General features: G+C 36.9%; 1 protein-coding gene across 1 annotated transcript in view; it reads left to right on the forward strand.

Annotated features, from left to right (window-relative positions):
• Positions 1–18,555, forward strand: part of Lama2 (laminin subunit alpha 2) — a 337,962-nt gene that overhangs the window by 16,856 nt on the left and 302,551 nt on the right. The window contains 2 exon segments of the mRNA XM_026786227.1: positions 6,389–6,529; positions 9,814–9,987. Of these exon segments, the coding sequence (XP_026642028.1) occupies positions 6,389–6,529; positions 9,814–9,987 (315 nt within the window).

Here is an 18,555-nt window from a genome sequence, read left to right on the forward strand (position 1 = left end):
TGCATTTTCCAGTTTTTTTTTTTTTTTTTTTGGCCACAATCCTCTGGAGAAAAGTTTTCTATTTCCTACCATACCTGGACTAGAGACACAGAGCTCTGACTGGATGAATGAGTCATAGATGGACATAATGTGCAAAGCATTTATTAACAATTTGATGTGGGTAACAAAAGGAATTAAGCTGTGCAGAGAGCTCTCCTGTAGATCAGAAGGTTCACTCTTAGGCAAAGTCAAAACACGCAAGTTCCAAATCTCAGCAATCAAAAAGATCTTCCTGGATGAAATGGGATACAGTAAGAGGCTGACTTGTGGATGGAATAAAACCCCAAAACATAATGCCCCAAACCTCCAGAAAGAGTAAAACCCAGGCTTCCAAGATCATGTTAGTATGAAAGTACTAATTATATAGATGATTTTGTAGCATGCACTGTCTAAGTTGAGGGTCATTTGGCATGCACACATAAAAGTTCCAGAATTACTTCTGCATCTAAATGATACTACTATCTATAACACAAAGTGCATTCATCACACCATTGTGTTCTTCAGTAATCACTTTGAAAACTAGCAATTCTAAAGAAACATTTTAGATATGTTGTCACAGGTGCTTTTTCCTGAGATCTGGTAAAGGAAGGAGAACCTAATAAGTGCAGCTTTCCCCATTGAAGTCTCTAAAAGGTAGAGTCCTAGTGAACTAAGCAGAGTGGCTCAGATTGTGACCTTTTTGTTTTGCCAAATTCAAAAGACCCTGTCAGGAGCAGTATTAGTTAGTTTTCCTGTTACCATGACCAAATAGCCAATAAGAAGCAACTTGCTGGAGAGAGTGTTTACTATGACTTAACTGTTTCAACAGTTGGAGGAGATACAGTCCTTCATGGTATAGATGTAACTGAGATAAGGTAGCTGCAACAGGGAAAAGAGAATGAACAGGAAGTGGGCTAGATGATGAAAACACTAGGGTCTAAGGGCAGTGATGCACTTTTTCTAACAAGGCTCCAACTCCTGAAGATTCAACAATCTTTTAGAATAGTCCTGTCCTCTGGAAAGCAAGAGTTAAGTACTTGAGTCTACAGGGGCCTTTCACATTCAGACTACAGCAGAAGTAGTAAAGGTCCTGACATAAGTAGGTCTTAAAGTCACCACCATTTATATTTAGTTGTGTGTTAACATTTGTCTCTGGTAGAGCCTGGCAACAGTTACAGTCTTGCAATTTTGGGTTTAATGAGTGCACTTCAATCTCATCAAACATTAACATGAAGGCTCCTTGTAAAGATGTTATGCGAATCACATAACACTCAGAACCAGAGGAGACTCAGAGAGCTCTGCATTCCAAAGTGACCAGTAAGCATCTGTAGACAAACTGAAGATAAAGTACAGGAATAACTGGATTGGTTATGTCTAGATATTTCTTCTTATTTGAACAAGGTCTAACTAGTTAGCAGACTCTGATTAACTCCAGTTCAGATGCTTGAGACAGGGTAATGCTCATTGGTTACAACATTATGCTCTGAATAAGTTTTTTTCCTTGTTAACATTTTGATACATTGCAGCTTATTATGAAAAAACTGAAAAAGTAATTTGAGAACTGTGACCGGACCTAAAATACCTTAGTTCAAATAATAGTTAAACTAAACGAGACAAAAACAGCGGTTGGACACCATGTTCTAACTCGTCTATGAATGCTTTATTGGTGTTTGGGGGTTTCTAGAGACCACAGAAGTTTCAGTAACTTCTTAGAAGGACTTTCAGAATTTGTAAAAATGGTGGCGCATGCCTTTAATCCCAGCACTCGGGAGGCAGAGGCAGGCGGATCTCTGTGAGTTCGAGACCAGCCTGGTCTACAGAGCTAGTTCCAGGACAGGCTCCAAAGCCACAGAGAAACCCTGTCTCGAAAAACCAAAAAAAAAAAAAAAATGTGTTATTTTCACGTTACATTTTACCACACGAACAGCTTCAAATGAGAATGACTGTAGACAGAAGATACACATTGATGAGCCCAGGAGAAACAAAGCAAAAGAAGTTAGTCATTCTCTCCCAGTGGAAGCATGCAGAATGGGTAATCTCCTACCATGTATGACAAGGATGGAGTACTGCTAACTAAGGAAGCTCGCTCAACTCTTGCAGCCAGGGTCTTGTTAAAGAGATAGTCACATCACTAGGGAATGCTCAAGTGGCAAATGTTTACTTCATCTGTATTAGCCACGGAGTCTCACTGATACAGCATGACTCTGGAGTCTCCAGATGAGTGAGACAAGACATTTAGTGAGTACTAATAGAAAGTAGCCAATGAGAACCTAGTTCACACAGATACAAAACCATTTTAGAATGCTGACTCAAATATTTTTTTGGTTAGTTCCCTGCAGTGGAATTTTATTTGTATTTTAATAAATAAAGCTTGCCTGATGTTCAGAGAGTAAAGCAGCCCTGCTAGTCAACCTTACAGGCCAGGTAGTGGTAACACACCCCTTTAATCCCAGTAGCCACAGTAATTGCCATAGAAACCAGGCAGTGCATGCCTTTAGTCCCAGTGGTGCACAACTTTAATCCCACTCCTAGAGATAAAATGGGAGGAGACAACTCTACTCTTAGTCTTATTCTGAGATTCCTGGAGGCAGGATCGCCATTTCTGACTGATGTCGAGGTAAGAGCCAGTGCCTGGATGTCTTGCTTATCTGTCCCTGATTTTTATTAATCGTGCCTCAGTTCCCCATATCATAGCTGTTTTCAACCTTTGGGTCACAACCCCACTGACAAGCATCTTTCTCCAAAAATATTTACATTATGATTCATAAAAGTAGCAAAATTAAGTTATGAAGTAGAAATGAAAATAATTTTATGGTCGAGGGGGTCATCACAGCATAAGGCATTGTAGTAAAGGGCTGCAGCCTTAAGAAGGCTCAGAACCACTGCCCTAATATAACATTCATTGTTAGATGATGTGTTTGAACATACAAACCTGCTGAGTTAACCCATTCCTGTACTGTATAGTAATGAAATGTGTCTGTGTCCCACTCTCTCACATCTCATAAGCATTTTACTTATAACTGTCAACTGCCTCAGTTATAAATCTTTGAATTTGTCTACTGCTTAGCTCACATTAATTTCCCCTCATATCCTAAGAGAAGAGGTTCTGTCTCTTAGGATACCCTTAAATGTCAATTATTTGACAGTCAGCCTTTAATTTTAAATAACAAATGAAATTTTTACCATAGAGGAAAGTTTCAGGGAGTTTATTTTGGAATAATAAGTGACAAATGAAACCTCCTTCATATTAAACATTATTTTCACTGTCTATCTTAGCATAGATGTCTCCCTATACCTACTGACAAGTAGAATTTTTAAACCATGCTTCAAGGTTTATTTGCAATTCCCTTCTCATCATAAAGCCTTCACAGGAAGAATTTGTGCTTTCTTAAGTATGTTCTCATAAGTTAATTTGCTTCAGGGTTGCACTATACCATATTCTACCTCCCAGCAAAGTTGATTTCAGGTGTATCCTTTTATCTAGATAGACACTGGCTTTTAAGAACAGAGACCTTGACTCTACCCTCATCTCTTATAGTACCTAGAATTCCCACTTTAATGTGCTGCTTCAGGTTATTAGATTAAACTGAATATGCAGTGATTTATTTATAATTTTTCTCAAGGTCACATTACAAAGCTAAAGTGCAGCTAAGGGATTTGTAGCTGATGTCTAAAATTTTCTAATTGTTTAGCTCAGCCTGAGTCTCAGAAAAGTGGCATTATTTGCTTCCAATTTAGAGTAAATGAATAGTAGACTAGACAGAGCCCAGAAGAACACAGTGTTCAGACAGCTGTACTGTGTCTTCAACAGAAAAAGCTAAATTTTATAATTCTAGAAATGTTTCATCTTTCCTGCCTGTCCAATCTTTTGAAGATTCTCCTTTCAGCTTTGGGGATTTTTTGTCCCTAGAGGTCTGAAAGTAGATGTATTTTGCTGACATCTATTGTCACAAAATATTTGGAAACAGCCTGGAAAATTTAAAACTGGTGAGAGTGTTAGTAACCATACTTTATTTTCTATACATAGCCAAACTAAATATGAAGACATGGGATGGCACTGTAGGCATGCCACCGTGCTGTTAAGAATCCAGCAAATGCAAAAATATTTGGAGTTACGAATAGGTCATGAATATTGAGAGCCAAAAATCAAAGTTTAAATAAATCTCTCAGATCTAAGAAGAACCTTTTTGTTTGTTCTTTCAAATTTCTCCTTATTTGGGGACCATTTTCTGCCTTCTGTTTTTACATTTTTTACCACCCCATATTCTCAAAATTGGCTTACTACATAAATTTGTGTATGTGTGAATGTATGTGTTGGTTTGTCTATGTGAACATTTATATGGAAGCCAGAGAAGGCCATGTTTGGTGTATTCCTCTATTAAACTCCACATTTATATTTTGAGACAGGGGCTTTTCACTGAATTTAGAGTCTGTTGATTTTGCTCAGATTGGCTATCCAGGAAGCCTGATATCCTTCCTGACTTTGATTTTCCAGTACTGAGATTAGAGCCTCACACTGTACACCCAGCATCTACTGCTATGCTTATTTTTTTGGTTTGTTTGTTTTCTTTTGTTTGTTAACTTGAATGTTTGTGCTAGAACTCAGGTCTTTGGACTTATGCAGCAAGCACTTTGCCAACTAGACCGTCTCCCTAGCCTCTCAAATATATCTTTAATAAGCATCTACTATGTGCATAACACTTTGATATGCATAAAAATACTACCACCAAGCGATTTGTTTAATATTAATAAACCTAAATGAAGTATGGAGCCATTTCTCAACACTGTCAAGGAAACTTGCTATTTTCTGGGAATATATACATGGAAGGGTTTCTGTTGTGTGCTATATGATAACTCTGTGCACCTGACTTTGTGTTTTCATTAATTAAATAAAGTCTACCTTGTGTCAAGAGGTAGGGCTAGCAACTAGTTGACAGAAATTATTATAAAGAGTAAGAGACTGTATGGAAGATAGTAGAGACAACCACAAAAGTAGCAAGGAGGGACTTTGGGTGTGGTAGTCTCTTTTTATTTGGCAGAGCAGAAGGACACTATCTTTCAGAGACACTGGCAAAGAAAGAAGGTCAGCTAGCTGCTCCTCAACCTCTGGGAGCTGGCAGGTTTTCACCCCAGCCTCTGATTCTCAAGTCTTATTGATAATAGAACAATAGAGGTTTAATTAAAACTGCATTCAACCACAAGGACAGGAGGCAGATCCAGAGAGATATAAAAGTCCCCTAGGAGCTGCTCCTTTGAAGCCTCAATTATTGGCTGACTCAGTACTAGATTCAGGTGCAGCCACTGTACTGGAAATAAAACAACAGGCTTCCACCTCTGACTAAATATTACATAGATTTGGAGAGAATAATCTCTGATATGGTTTTGTGATGATAATAAAACAGTGCATTTGAAGCTACAGAAACAGTAAGGAAACAAGTTATCTGTCTAAGGAAAGGGAAAACTATAGAATGAGGCAGAAGGAGAATGCAGGAAAGAGGGGGATAGAGAGTCATGCATGCTTAGGGATGCTGGAAATCTATTTCCTGCAGAGGAAGCCTTCATTTGGAGGTCAAAATCAGAATTAAGCACTTCTTAACTGAAGAGTTAACACCCTCCAGGCTTTCGCTGTGTAGTCAGCTTCCTTTGGTCTGAGAACACAATATTGCCTCACCTAGAAGCAAACACATTTTCTGTGTACTGGGAGAAGGATTAATGATCTTCATCTGGAGAACAGTCACTAAATAAGAATGAGTTTTCTCCATAATATTACTATATAAATAACCTATTAAACCAAGAAGGAAAAAATTTTTCCCTTTTCTACTTATCTCTATATATTCTCCCCAAATTCTCCACATCTCAAACTTCTCTGCTTACCTCAAATGCATCTATTTTTAACCTGTAATATGAAGATATTTGGCAGTTTTTGTATTATTAGAAATGCTTTGATTTCATCATATATTTGAAGGTGAAGTTTCTCTCAGAATGGTGAGCTTAATTTTGTCTCCACGTTCATCAGACTAACACAATTTTTTGATTCAGCACATTTAATCTACATTCTTAATAAATACCAAAATAATAAGTCTGTGTGCAGTGCTTAGTACTCAGTAAACCCCACTATATATATATATATATATATATATATATATAGAGAGAGAGAGAGAGAGAGAGAGAGAGAGAGAGAGAATGTGATGTTAGAGCAACAGGTATGAACAGGAAACTTTAGAACAATTGCTTTCCATTACGTTGCTGTGCTTTCAAAGTGGGTGCGAAGGTAAAATGAGGACTACAGTCATGTTTTCCTTATGCAATCAGAGATCTAGCCCTTCCTTGGAAGAGCCTCTGTTGCTAATACAGCTCCCTACATTTTCAGGAGAACGTTGAAGGTGAAGACTGCAGCCGTTGCAAATCTGGCTTCTTCAACTTGCAAGAGGATAATCCAAAAGGCTGTGATGAGTGCTTCTGTTCAGGGGTATCCAACAGATGTCAGAGTTCCTACTGGACCTATGGAAATGTAAGGATGCTCATTGCCCTCACATGCTGCCCCAAGCTCCTGCTTCTCCTCATCTCTGCTACTTTTGTTCTTTTGTAGGAAACTGAATAAAAAAAAAAACAACAACAACAAACAAAAACCGAAACAAAAGCAAACAAAGGAAAGCAACCTTAGATAAAACTTAAACTTGTCCAGAAGGAATGCATAAGGAATTTCCTTCAAATACTGTTTTTTGTACTTTGGCTCAAAACATTTCAGATTTTATGTGTGGTCTAGAGAGATAACTCAGTGCTTTCTGTCCTTGGAGAGGACTGGAGTTTGATTCCTAATACGCACAGCCAGTGGCTCACAATTGACCGTAACTCTAGCTCCCGGACATTTGATGTCTTCCTTTGACCTCGATGGGTATCCACCCTCATTCACATACCTTATACAAACACACACCACACCCCCAAACAACTAAAATAATTTTATTACAGTATTTTTGTAAGTGTTTGGACTGTATCATCTTTGAGAGAGATACAATCCTTTCAGGTCCCCTGTGTGAAACATAATGAAAATCATTTTGCTTTCATCCCAAGCACAGGATGTATGAGAGAAAACATACAATCACAATGGTAAATATTGCATTTCCATCCACAAATATAATCTCGGTGTAACTTAATAAAAACCGGTCTTGTCAGCTCTTCAGGAATAAATGAGACTGTTTTCCTAAAGCAAACACATGTTACATGTCTACCCACATTGCCCATCATGCTCCTCAGTGTCTGTCTTCAGAGAACCATTTGTTCCCCTGTAGAAATAAAATGTAAGTGGAAAACGGGATTTGGGGGAATTGTCGTAGTCACCTTGTCTGAACTTTGAGTGCAGACCATATAGGAAGCAGGCTGGGAGAATAGGCATTTAGAGTGAATGAAGACATAGATCTCTGGAGAGAGATCCCAGAGACACTGTGGGGTTCTTCCTGGAGAGTTATTAATCAATTGTGAACAGCAGAGAGGCGTGCCAGAGTTACATTTTACAGACTGATATTTTTGATAAGCTTCCTCCTAAGCACTTCTTCCAGCTTCGATCTGCAAACTACTCCAGAGCACAATCACGAAATGTTGTACTGTCTATATCGCTTTTAAGTCAAGTAGCTTTTGACTGTTCTCTTGTGTCTGAGTGAGGATCTCTAGATACTTATCCAATGTATTGATTTCAAAGAAAGCTTCAAGGAAACAATAACAAATGGGCTCAAAGTCTAACTTCTTCGTTCTGTTTACAGAGTCATGCTTAACAGTTCCTGACAAATCCACTGCTAAATAAGTTTTATGGTTTGCCAAGAGACAGAGAAGAGGTCTCACTCAAGTCTTGGTCTTCAGAATGAAGATCCACAATCTTATTCAGATGTCTCAGAACACCTGAAGGACAACTAAAGTTAGATAGAGAAGCAGATGTCAGAATTTACTATTGTTTACTTAGCCTTTGACCCGGTTTGGTCTTTTCTTTTGAGCAAAGCTGTCTTAGATATCCCAAAGCTTTAAAGATGTACAAATATAAATCAAATAATCTCTACACAAAAAAGAAAATTAATAGTTATAATTAGTCTATACATTGTTAACCTTAACACCCTGGTTGCTATTAATCAGTTGCAACACCAACTATACCTTGGGCAGTAGTATTCTGAAACTGGTGGTGATTTACCTTGGTTATCAGCTTGCCTAGACTGAGGGTTGAGAAGGACTTAAGTAGAGTACTCCTCTGCATATAGGCAAAGAAGTCTGGATTACATGGATTCTCATTACATAGATGGTTTATCCTACTAATAGATTAAAATGTTGAATAGACAATTAGGAGATGGTATTAATGTAAGTGGGGCCTGGCAAGAGGAAAGAAGTCCAAAGGAAAGGTTTTGGGAAGATGAATCAGACCATGGATTCTTCCACTCTATACCCTGCCATCATGAGTTAAATGGCTCTTCTCCACCAGAATCTGACCACTGTGATGGGCAAATCTTCTGGAACCTAGAAGCAAAATAAATCCTTCCCACCTTAAGGCATTGATATTAGGTATTCTGTCACAGCGGCAATGAAACTAAAACAACCCTGGTGTCTTTGCCGGTAGGCTTATATCTCAGCAAACACTACCTTGTCTTAACTAGACAGGATGGCTTCAATTGGAAGTAGAAGGTAGGCCTGACCTTGACTGGAGTATAACACTGTAAAGCAAATCATTACAAAATCATTACTCTTTTTTATTCCTACTTTAAAGTGATTTCCTTTTCTGGGCCAGCTATAAGTCCCCAGAATACTTAAATCATGTGGGAAAGTATATATTCAGTTTTGGTATATGTTGTCATAACAACATTCTTGTGGATTCAAATGACCTGGAGCCTCAAAACAAAACATTTATAAAGTAGGAAGCATTGAAATATTGAATGAAAAACTACCCTTTAGGTCTTGCATGTATGATTTCCTTTTGTACTCTGTTCCATGAATACAAATGCAACACTTGTGAGATATTAGGTTTCATAAAACAGTTATAAATATTACTGAAGTGAAGAGTGTAAAATTCCAAGTCAAATTCTTTGATAAATTATATGACATTATAACAATTGTATGAGTTAGAATCAATTTCTATTTTTGGTTAAGCTACCAACTTGCTTGCTATGCAAACATGAGGACCTGAATTAAAATCCCTAGGACTCACATAAATGGCCCTGTGCCATTGGGCAAGCCAATAACCCCAGAACTGGGGAGACAGAGATGGGAGGGTCCTGGGCTTGAAGGCCAATCTAACCATATCAGGGCCAGGAAAGTTAGAGAATATGTCTCAAAAACCTGAATGGTGAAGGAATTGAGGAAGACAGTAGGTGCTAATCTCTAACCTCACCACATGCACCCATACTGTATCTGCACGCTCGTATGCACAGACACATCTGCCACAAGGGCATGCTCATGCATGTGTGCAAGCATGCATAGCTGGCCCTTGGAGTCACTTTTTAAGGAACAGTAAAAACTGAATATTACATGGGTCAACCAAGATTCTCAAAAGCATCAATTAAAAAATAAACAATGGATTCTATGGGAATACACATGGTAAGCATGGTGATACATACACCAGATACAGTCCCTACGGCTTTTAAGTGTCTGTAGCTTTTCCCACTCCTAATTTCAAAACCAGCAAGGTCAATGCTGGAATAAATTAACTACTTCTATCTTTTGCTTGTGTGTGTGTGTGTGTGTGTGTGTGTGTGTGTGTGTGTGTGTGTTGTGTGTTGTGTTTTTGTTTTTGTAACCAGGAACTGTTATATTTTCTTTAAGATTCAAGATATGCGTGGCTGGTATCTCACAGACATCTCAGGCCGCATTCAGGTGGCTCCCCAGCTTGATGATCCAGACTCACCTCAGCAGATAAGCATCAGCAACTCGGAGGCACGGAGGTCCCTCCTTAATGGATACTACTGGAGGGCACCAGCTCCATATCTAGGAAACAAAGTAAGTGCATTCTGATGGAAACTATATTTTAGCTGGCCTATGTAGAAAGTGAGTTTTAGTTAATACTTTTTAATTGAAATCAAACATCTACTGTATTAGATTTCCAGGAGCAACATAATAAGATAAGTTGGACAATCATCACATGACATGACTGATAAAAAGTTGGAGATAGCAAAAGTCTTTGACAGCTTTAGATTTTTATATTGGTTCTAGGTAAGCTTTTTGAAACAGTGACTATTAATGTAATCGCTAGAGTCTTTTGGAAAACATATTTCAGATGTTGGAGTAAACCATGATATATTTATTTAAATATAACTGTCTTTTACAGTAGTCTAGGGTGGCATATTTTACAAAGTTCCCCTCATCTCTCAGTTTTATTTCAAAATTGATAAGCAAGGCAGTTGTCTTTTCCTTCTATTCAATATGCACACTAATTAGAAAAATAGAGTTATTATGTATCTAACTCAATGCTTGCTATGAGAGATGTATAGACTACATACTTTTTAGAGAAGTACCCTGAACTAGCCATATTGAAAGAACACATGTAAAATACACACAGAGATGAACAACGAGAGCAACCTTGAAAATTCACTGTGTATGTATGTATTTGTGTGTGTGAAGTTTTTACTTTTGTACATAAAATCCCTCTGGATGTATTTTTTGGTGTTTAGGATTCTGTTTTCTTTTGTCAAATAATTTGTTAGAAACTAAATTTAATTATTATGTGAATAATTTTCCTAGTGTATGAAAATTAGTATCTAGTCAGGGATTAAGTTACCTCATTACACCAGACGCTGGCAATGGCAAAACCTAGTGATGGGGTAATGACATCACCTTTCACCTCTAAGAACATATTGTTAATACTGGTTATATTAAAAAATAAAACCTCTTCATTGGTTAAGTAAACAAAAGTATACTACAATTATTATCTGTACTACATAATATGTGAGCATTGAAACAAAAATGATAGTCGTTATAGACTGCTCAATGAATAAGAACTGGTAATTTTAGCTGATTGAAACATTTTTAAGTCATAACCAGGTTCTTATTTTTAACAGGCTTCTAAATGCTACTACAAAAAATGTGTAAATGAATAAAGTAAGTTTTCAATGAACATGTATTTTAAAGTAGACAGCATATGTTGCATAAAATTCAATAGCTGTAATAAAAATATAATTAAACTTTCATTTGCTAGGCCCTTTATGACATGAAGTCGTTTTATCCTATTCTATTTAGAAACCTCTTATATGCCTGCCTTGAATTTCTTCTGCTTAGCATTGCCAAAAAGTAAAAAAATAAAAATGAACTTCTTTTTTTGTTGTTGTTGCTGAAAGAGCTTCATGAAGAAATTTGGGTCAAAATCATATGAACTTCAAACATTTCTTTTCTTTTTTCTTTCTTTCTTGTTTTCTTTTCTTTTTTATGGTACTATGTTAAAACTTAGCTAATTAAAGATAGTTACTAATAGAAATTATCATTACCATATTTTCCATCCTTTCTTTTTTGGTCATATGCCTTTTCTTTCTGTTGGCTGAAAATCAAACTAACAGAAGGAAAGCAAGCAAGTGGGATATGAAATAACATCAGAGCAAAGCATTTGGACATCCTGTTCATAGTAGTTTGATCCCAAAGATAACTTCCTTCATCTGGCTGAGCTGTTTCTTCTAACCACCCACAATGAAACACTTCATATTCTGCAGCAGATCATTTTCACTTCACAGAGTGCTGCCTACCAGTGTCCCCATTTCCATTCCATGAGCAAAATGATGGTAACAGAGTGTGCAAATTCTTTGACAACGGAAGGCATTTTTTAGAGTACTGTGGAAGCCCTCAGTGGTTTACTGTCAGCATCCTCAGTATGAATGAAACAATTTGCCTTAATAACTGAACCATATAAATTTTTGATACCACAATAATACTGCCAGCTCTCAGAAATTACCACAGTACATCTTAACTGTCATGTCACATCACGTAAATTATAGTCATGATGACACACTTAGCTTGCTTGATTTAATATCTTGCTAAGGAAATAGAAAATTGTAGGTCCTTGTTTGTAAATTCAATAAGCTACCTTCTCTAAACATTTGAGGCTAATTCTTTTTTTTGCCAGTAATTGCCATTTGAATAAGAGCCACTGCCAGAATCTGATAGGAATAGTACATCATGATTTTCTTTTACATCTGCTTCATTGCTGAGTTTTATTGATAGCCATGGCCTGTAGACTATGAGAACATGATGTTGTCTCTACTGTTTTAGTGTTAATTCCTAAGGTAGAAAATTATTCATGAAATATAATCACTTTTCCTTAAAAGTAAATGGGATAAATTGAGAAACATGTTTCTATTTCTTTAGTTATACAGCTGCTTGTAATAGAAGGGAAAGATGATGATGTGTGTGTGCTCCTGTAATAAAGCCACTACAGTTCTTCCTGCATCTCTTAGGACCCTAAACACATCTGATAAAAGAGCTCCTTTGACATCATACAAATCATCCTGATTGTCACCAAACTCAAGAATGCAAACCACTTCAATACAGAATACCTTTAATCCTATGAAACAACACTACTTTGTGGAAAGTAAGGGTCTTTAGGAGTGGTGCGGGAAATCCTTCTATGTGTTGCTTTTATTATTTAATGAATAAAGAAGTTGCTTTGGCCTGTGATAGGGTAGAACAGAGCTAGGTGGGGAAAATTAAACTGAATGCTGTGAGAAGAAAGGCAAAGTAAGCAGAATCCATGTAGCCGCTAGAGTGGAAAGACATGATGAGCTGCCAGCTAGAACCTTGCAATCTTGGTTTATTGATACAAATGTTATATATGTTATATATATATATATATATATATATATATATATACATACTGGTATTGATTAAGATATTGGGTTTGTGCAGTTCATTTAAAAATGTAATGTCCAATTAAGAAATATAGGTTAATAGATAATCATCTATAATAGTCAAGCTTGTAGTCATGTTAATTAGATTTTCTAGATGTACCGAGACATATTTCAGATGGATAGATAATTTTCAAACCTTTCAAAGACTACAGAATGTGGCATTTAAAATGTTTTAAGAGCTGAAGACTTTTTATGACAATGAGACGCATCTGCTCCTGGCAGTACCAATTACTTCAAGAGGAAGATGGGTATCGAAGAGGCTTCTTATGGATTTTGTTAGACATTTGGGCAAGAAACTGCTCTTGTCTGGACTGCTTGATGTTATGCTGTATGAACTGGACATACAGGACCCACAGAAAAATGACTTCTGAAGTTACCTAAAGAAGGTGAGACAGTCCTTTGGAGTTCCTACTTCATGAAAAAGTCTTCAAGACATTCTGTAGAATACAGAAGAAAGCTACTGATAAATTGCCAATATAGACAGAACTGTCTTTAAAATTTAAAAGTCTGCTGGATACTTTGAGCCTGTAGGCTGAAAATGGTTGCTCCAAGAATACAGAAAAACTTTAGGTGACTTTCCAGACAGCAAGATGTCTCTGTTATTTCTAGAATTCTGGAAGTTGCTTATGATACACCTCCTGCTTACTTGGGTAATATTACATCTTTCTGGAGTCTTTTATGGAGTTGAAGAATAAATAGTTATAGTTTTCCTTAGATATGATAAAAGATAAAGTAGATATAAATATTATAACTGTAATTCTTGCTTAATACCTGTATTGCTATATGTAATTTTACTATGTAAAAGTTAAAACCTTCCTTTTTATTTAAACAGAAAATGGGAAATGGTGTGGTAAGTCCTTCAGCCTATGTGTTGCTTTTATTGGTTAATGAATAAAGAAACTGTTTTGGCCTATGATAGGGTAGGACAGAGCTCAGAGGGGAAAACTAAACTGAATGCTGGGAGAAAGAAGGCAGACTCAGGAGATTCCATGTAGCTGCCAGAGGGGAAAGATGCAACCTGTCAGCTGGAACCTTGCCCACAGGCCACAGGCCTTATGGTAAAATGTAAAATAATAGAAATGGGTTCATTTAAGATTTAAGAGTTAGCCAGAAATATGCTTAAGTTATTGATCAAACAGTATTGCAAATAATAGTTTCTGTGTGATTATTTTGGGCCTCTGGGCAACCAGGAAATGAACAAGCAGCCTCCTTACAACATAGTAAGTGTGTGTGAATCATGGATGAAGTTCAGAAGATTGTAGCCGATTTATATACAGGCCACCAAAACTATTTCATCATCTCAACTGTGAATTAATTCCTCATTAGTAATCATGCCAATGTTTTCTCCTATGTGAGCAGATGTCAGGCACCATTGAGAGTTTGTTTCTATGTGATTTTCCCATATTATTCTCAATTCTCCAAAAGGGTTAACTCAGCTGCCCACTGAGTGCAGTGGGTAATATTTTATTTTCACAATCCTGGACAAATGTTACTGCTTGTCTTTAGGGCATTGTGCAAGTGGTTGTTGTGTGGGGGAACAGGCAGAAGAGGAGCACAGAGCTGGATAGAGGACAGAGAATCCTGCTGGCTTTCTGAAAGCAGCTGCTGTTCAGAAACAGTTTGGGAATTTCAGAGTTAGGCTAATTTACTACATTAGTAAACTAAATGCTGCTGGAATGCTGATAAAGGCATTTGCTTAAGGGTCCCCTAGTGGACCAAAATGGTTGGTGCAATATCCAAGAGCAGTTCTCTGTGTCTGTAAAATTCTCTGAGAAGCTGCTTTGGTGCACTTGTTTCAGTTTTTACATTCCTGTTAAGTTTAAAATTCTGTCTTTGAACTTTACTGAATTAACCATAGGAGACTTTTTTTTTTTTTGACAAAATCACTCTTATTTTCGATACCATCATATTGGATATCTCTGACTAGTTCAGAGAAACATCCATTAGTTTATGCTGCTAGTAATGACTATAATTAGTTTGGGTTTAAGCTCTGCCTGATGAAGCCTTTCCATGAAGCATCACTGGCAAATTCTTTTGTTGTACTCCCTAGACGTTCTCTGGAGAGCCCACTTTACATCTGTGTACAGGAAGAAAATGAATGCTGGAATCGCTCAGGCAGTGTGGATCTTATTACATAAAAAGATCTGAGAAAATACATTGATTGATGATACATTCTGAAACAAACAAACAAGGGTCAAAAAAATGATTTTGATTAGGATGTTGACATATGACCCCCTGAGGGGGAGTTTGTGTGGAAGTTGGAAGCAGATTTCAAACTCATTTGTTTAAAAAGTTAAAACACTAGCAGTCATCTTCCACGCTTCTCAACATTGTTCAAAAGTGAAGTTCAAGCAGAGTAGGGTACTCTTGCCTGAAATCCAGAACTCAAGTGGGGAGGGAGGGTCACTTTGAGTTTGAGGTTAGTAATGTCGTGGGTACATAGTGCTTCTAGGATAGACAGAGTGAGAGCCTGTATAATAAATAAATAAACAAACAAACAAATAAATAAGTCACCAACAAGTGGAATTTTCCTTTCTTTTCTCCACCAACAATTCCCTCTAACTTGAATCTAACTCGAATTTTGAATTAAGTCAAATGGATTAATTAAAATCACTCTGAATGTAGAGAAAGACCTGGCCATAAAAGTTAAAAGGGTAAGTCAGCTGGTAGTTTCTTTAGTTTCAAAAATCAAAACCTATCAAGAATGATTTAGAAATAGACTGGGACCCAGAAAATATTTTCTTCCTGGAAAAACTCAGATAAATTATTAAGGATAAATGAGTAAATACATGTTGAAACATGAATAGACCAAGGAATCACTCATTGACTATAATCACTATGAAATCTACTATGGAAAAGTACCTACCCCTCCCAAGGATTCAATGTCTCCAAGAATAGTCTTAGAGCAAAGATATATTCTTGCTATAATATTAGTTTGAGATGTACTTTATTTCTCTCAGAAAAATAGTGTATAAAAGAGCATTCTAATGTTCATACACATTTTGTTTTCCTTGTTTTATGATGAAATGTAATAGGCACAAAGAACAGTTTTTATAATTACCTGTAAGAGTTAAGTTAGGTAGGGAAACATTCAGTTTAATATTGGCGGAGGTTTCTATTCCTCATTCCTGCAGTATACACACAGAAACTACATTATTTGCAATACCGTTTGGTCAATAGCTTAAGCATATTTCTGGCGAACTTTTATATCTTAAATTAACCCATTTCTATTAATCTTTGTATTACCACGTGGCTGTGACTTACCAGCAAGGTTCCAACGGGCACCAGTGGAGGCATTTTCTCTTCTGCAGTGGCTGCATGGCTTCTCACAAATTCTGTATATAGATCTCTTTCAGCCTGACTATATTCTGTTAAGTCATTGGCCAACAGCAGCTTCTTTATTAACCAATGGCAGTAAAACATATTCACAATACACATCACCTCCCACATCAGTTTAACAACAAGTTATAAAGGAGATAAAGTACTTTCCTTAGTAGTATTTCAGTGTGAATGGGTTGTGGTTTGATAGACAACAAAACTAATAAAATCTAGTACTTTATCATGGGAATTTTGTTTTTGGGTCAGGCCAGAGGAATTCATGGTCACTATGATTCTACACAAAATATTTCATCTAATATATTCACTCAGCTGTGAAATTCTGTTTTCATGTGTGTCAATATATGCAGTCAAAATCATTAGCACGTAAACCGAGAGACCTCAACTAGGATAACAAGGAAAGCACAATGGCTATCTAGATGTGTGCTACCCTTTGCATTTGGAATTGTTCAGACGTTGATTTTTTACTTCTTTCAGTCATTTAGCTCTGGAATAAAAGTACTGAAGCAACATAGGCAACAGAACACTTATGAGCAGAAACAATAAACACAGGGCGGGAGACCCAGGCAGAAGGTTTGAACTCACTCCACCCCGGGCTATCGAGTGCGGCCCTATCTCAAGCAAAGGAAAAAATAAAGATACAAATTATTTGAATGGGAAAGAAAGCAAAGAACAGCAGAGAAGACACAGACACAAACCTAAATCAGAAGGAAGAAAATGAAAAAAAAAGTTAAGTGAAAGAGGATAATGACATGTAAAGAAATGTAAATAAGGCTTCTGTGGTGATCACAGTATCAGCAAAGTGTCTGTTGTTCAAGTTTGAGCTTCAAATCTGAGTTCAAATCTCTAGTCTCCAAGTGAAAACCACAAAGAGCAACCTTCAACTCTAATCCTACTGTTTCAGGAGCAAAAAAAAAAAAATTGGTTTTGTAGCTTGCCGACCAAATTGGCAAGTTCCAGCTTCACTAAGAACCCGGTCTCACAAAATAAAGGTGGTGGCCAATTTAGGAAGAACACATTGTATACATGCAAACATATGCACGAACATACACACAAAAATAATAATTAAAATGACTTAAAAATTGAAGAGGAGATATCAAAAGGTGAATAAGGTCAAAACACGAGAATTCATATACTAAGTATCAGTAACTTGAAAAATGACAAAATGCAGCACAGTGATTTGACTCGGGGAGAAAAGCCCCTCACTCCCTTTAGTCTTACAAGCAGTGGGAGCTTCTTCTCTTGCAACTTTGTATGACTTGAAATCTTTAATTTACCAGGGAGGTAAGAAAATAATAACTCATCATCTAAAGTTACAGATGAAAATAAAAGCAAGCGCCTTTTAGCAATCACTATTTATACAAAGATTCAAAGTGTCAGTATAGCTAAAAGACAAGTCAATTCATACGTGCCCCATTCATACGTGGACACTTAATTTTTAGCCAAATGTCAAATCTGTTCCAGTAGGATGGACCACGGCTCTGGAGTCAAGAATTATTTGCAGGGAAAAGCATAAATTATGCACTCTTACCTTATCATGAATAAAAATGAATTCCACTTGGAAACAAAGATTAAAATTTCATAATCATGCTAACTGAGATCTCTGAAGATAACACATTGAGTTGTCTGCTTGGCTGACAAATGGGGTCTGGATTTATTTCCCTCATTTAAGTCATAGGAACACTTGAACAAAAGTATGTGACTGGACAGCTTCTAATACTGAGCATCAGATACGAAGGTAACACAATCACTGAGAAAGGTGAACCAAAGAATTTAGGTTTCTAGATGCCTCAGGTTAGCTCCCAAGCCATAGTTTCTGAAGGGAAGTACATTGAAGGAAAATCTCAAAAGAGCATGGAAAAGCCAAGCAGAAAGTTTGGCATTCATGGAGGCCAACTTAGAAAGAATCTGCTCAGTAAAAAGCAAAGGAAGAACAAGCTTCAGAATAGCATGAGATCTGCATTTCTGCAAGAAGAGATCTTGCATTTCCGCAAGAGATCTGCATTTTTGCAAGAAGGCACCCAACTGTTGAGTGGCAAATGAAGAAAACCTGCCAAAGCTGTTGCATAAGTCACCCAAAAGACATGGTTATCAGGAAAAGGGGAGGGAGTGGGAACTGGGTTTGGTATGTGAAATGAGAAAAGATTTTTTTTGTTTTTTTTTTACTGGGAAGAAGTATGCAAATATTTAATAATATTTATTTAGTAATTCTGATGGGTACCAAGGAATGTTAGCTCCTTTGCCTTCTCCCAGGATACTCAGATCTTTGAATGCTACACATATCCAAGACAGGTTAGACACTTTTTTACTTTCCTGACTTAGGATTTCTTTTTTTTTTTTT

Source organism: Microtus ochrogaster, linkage group LG4 (assembly GCF_000317375.1).
Source record: "Microtus ochrogaster isolate Prairie Vole_2 linkage group LG4, MicOch1.0, whole genome shotgun sequence".
Taxonomy (NCBI): Eukaryota; Metazoa; Chordata; class Mammalia; order Rodentia; family Cricetidae; genus Microtus; species Microtus ochrogaster.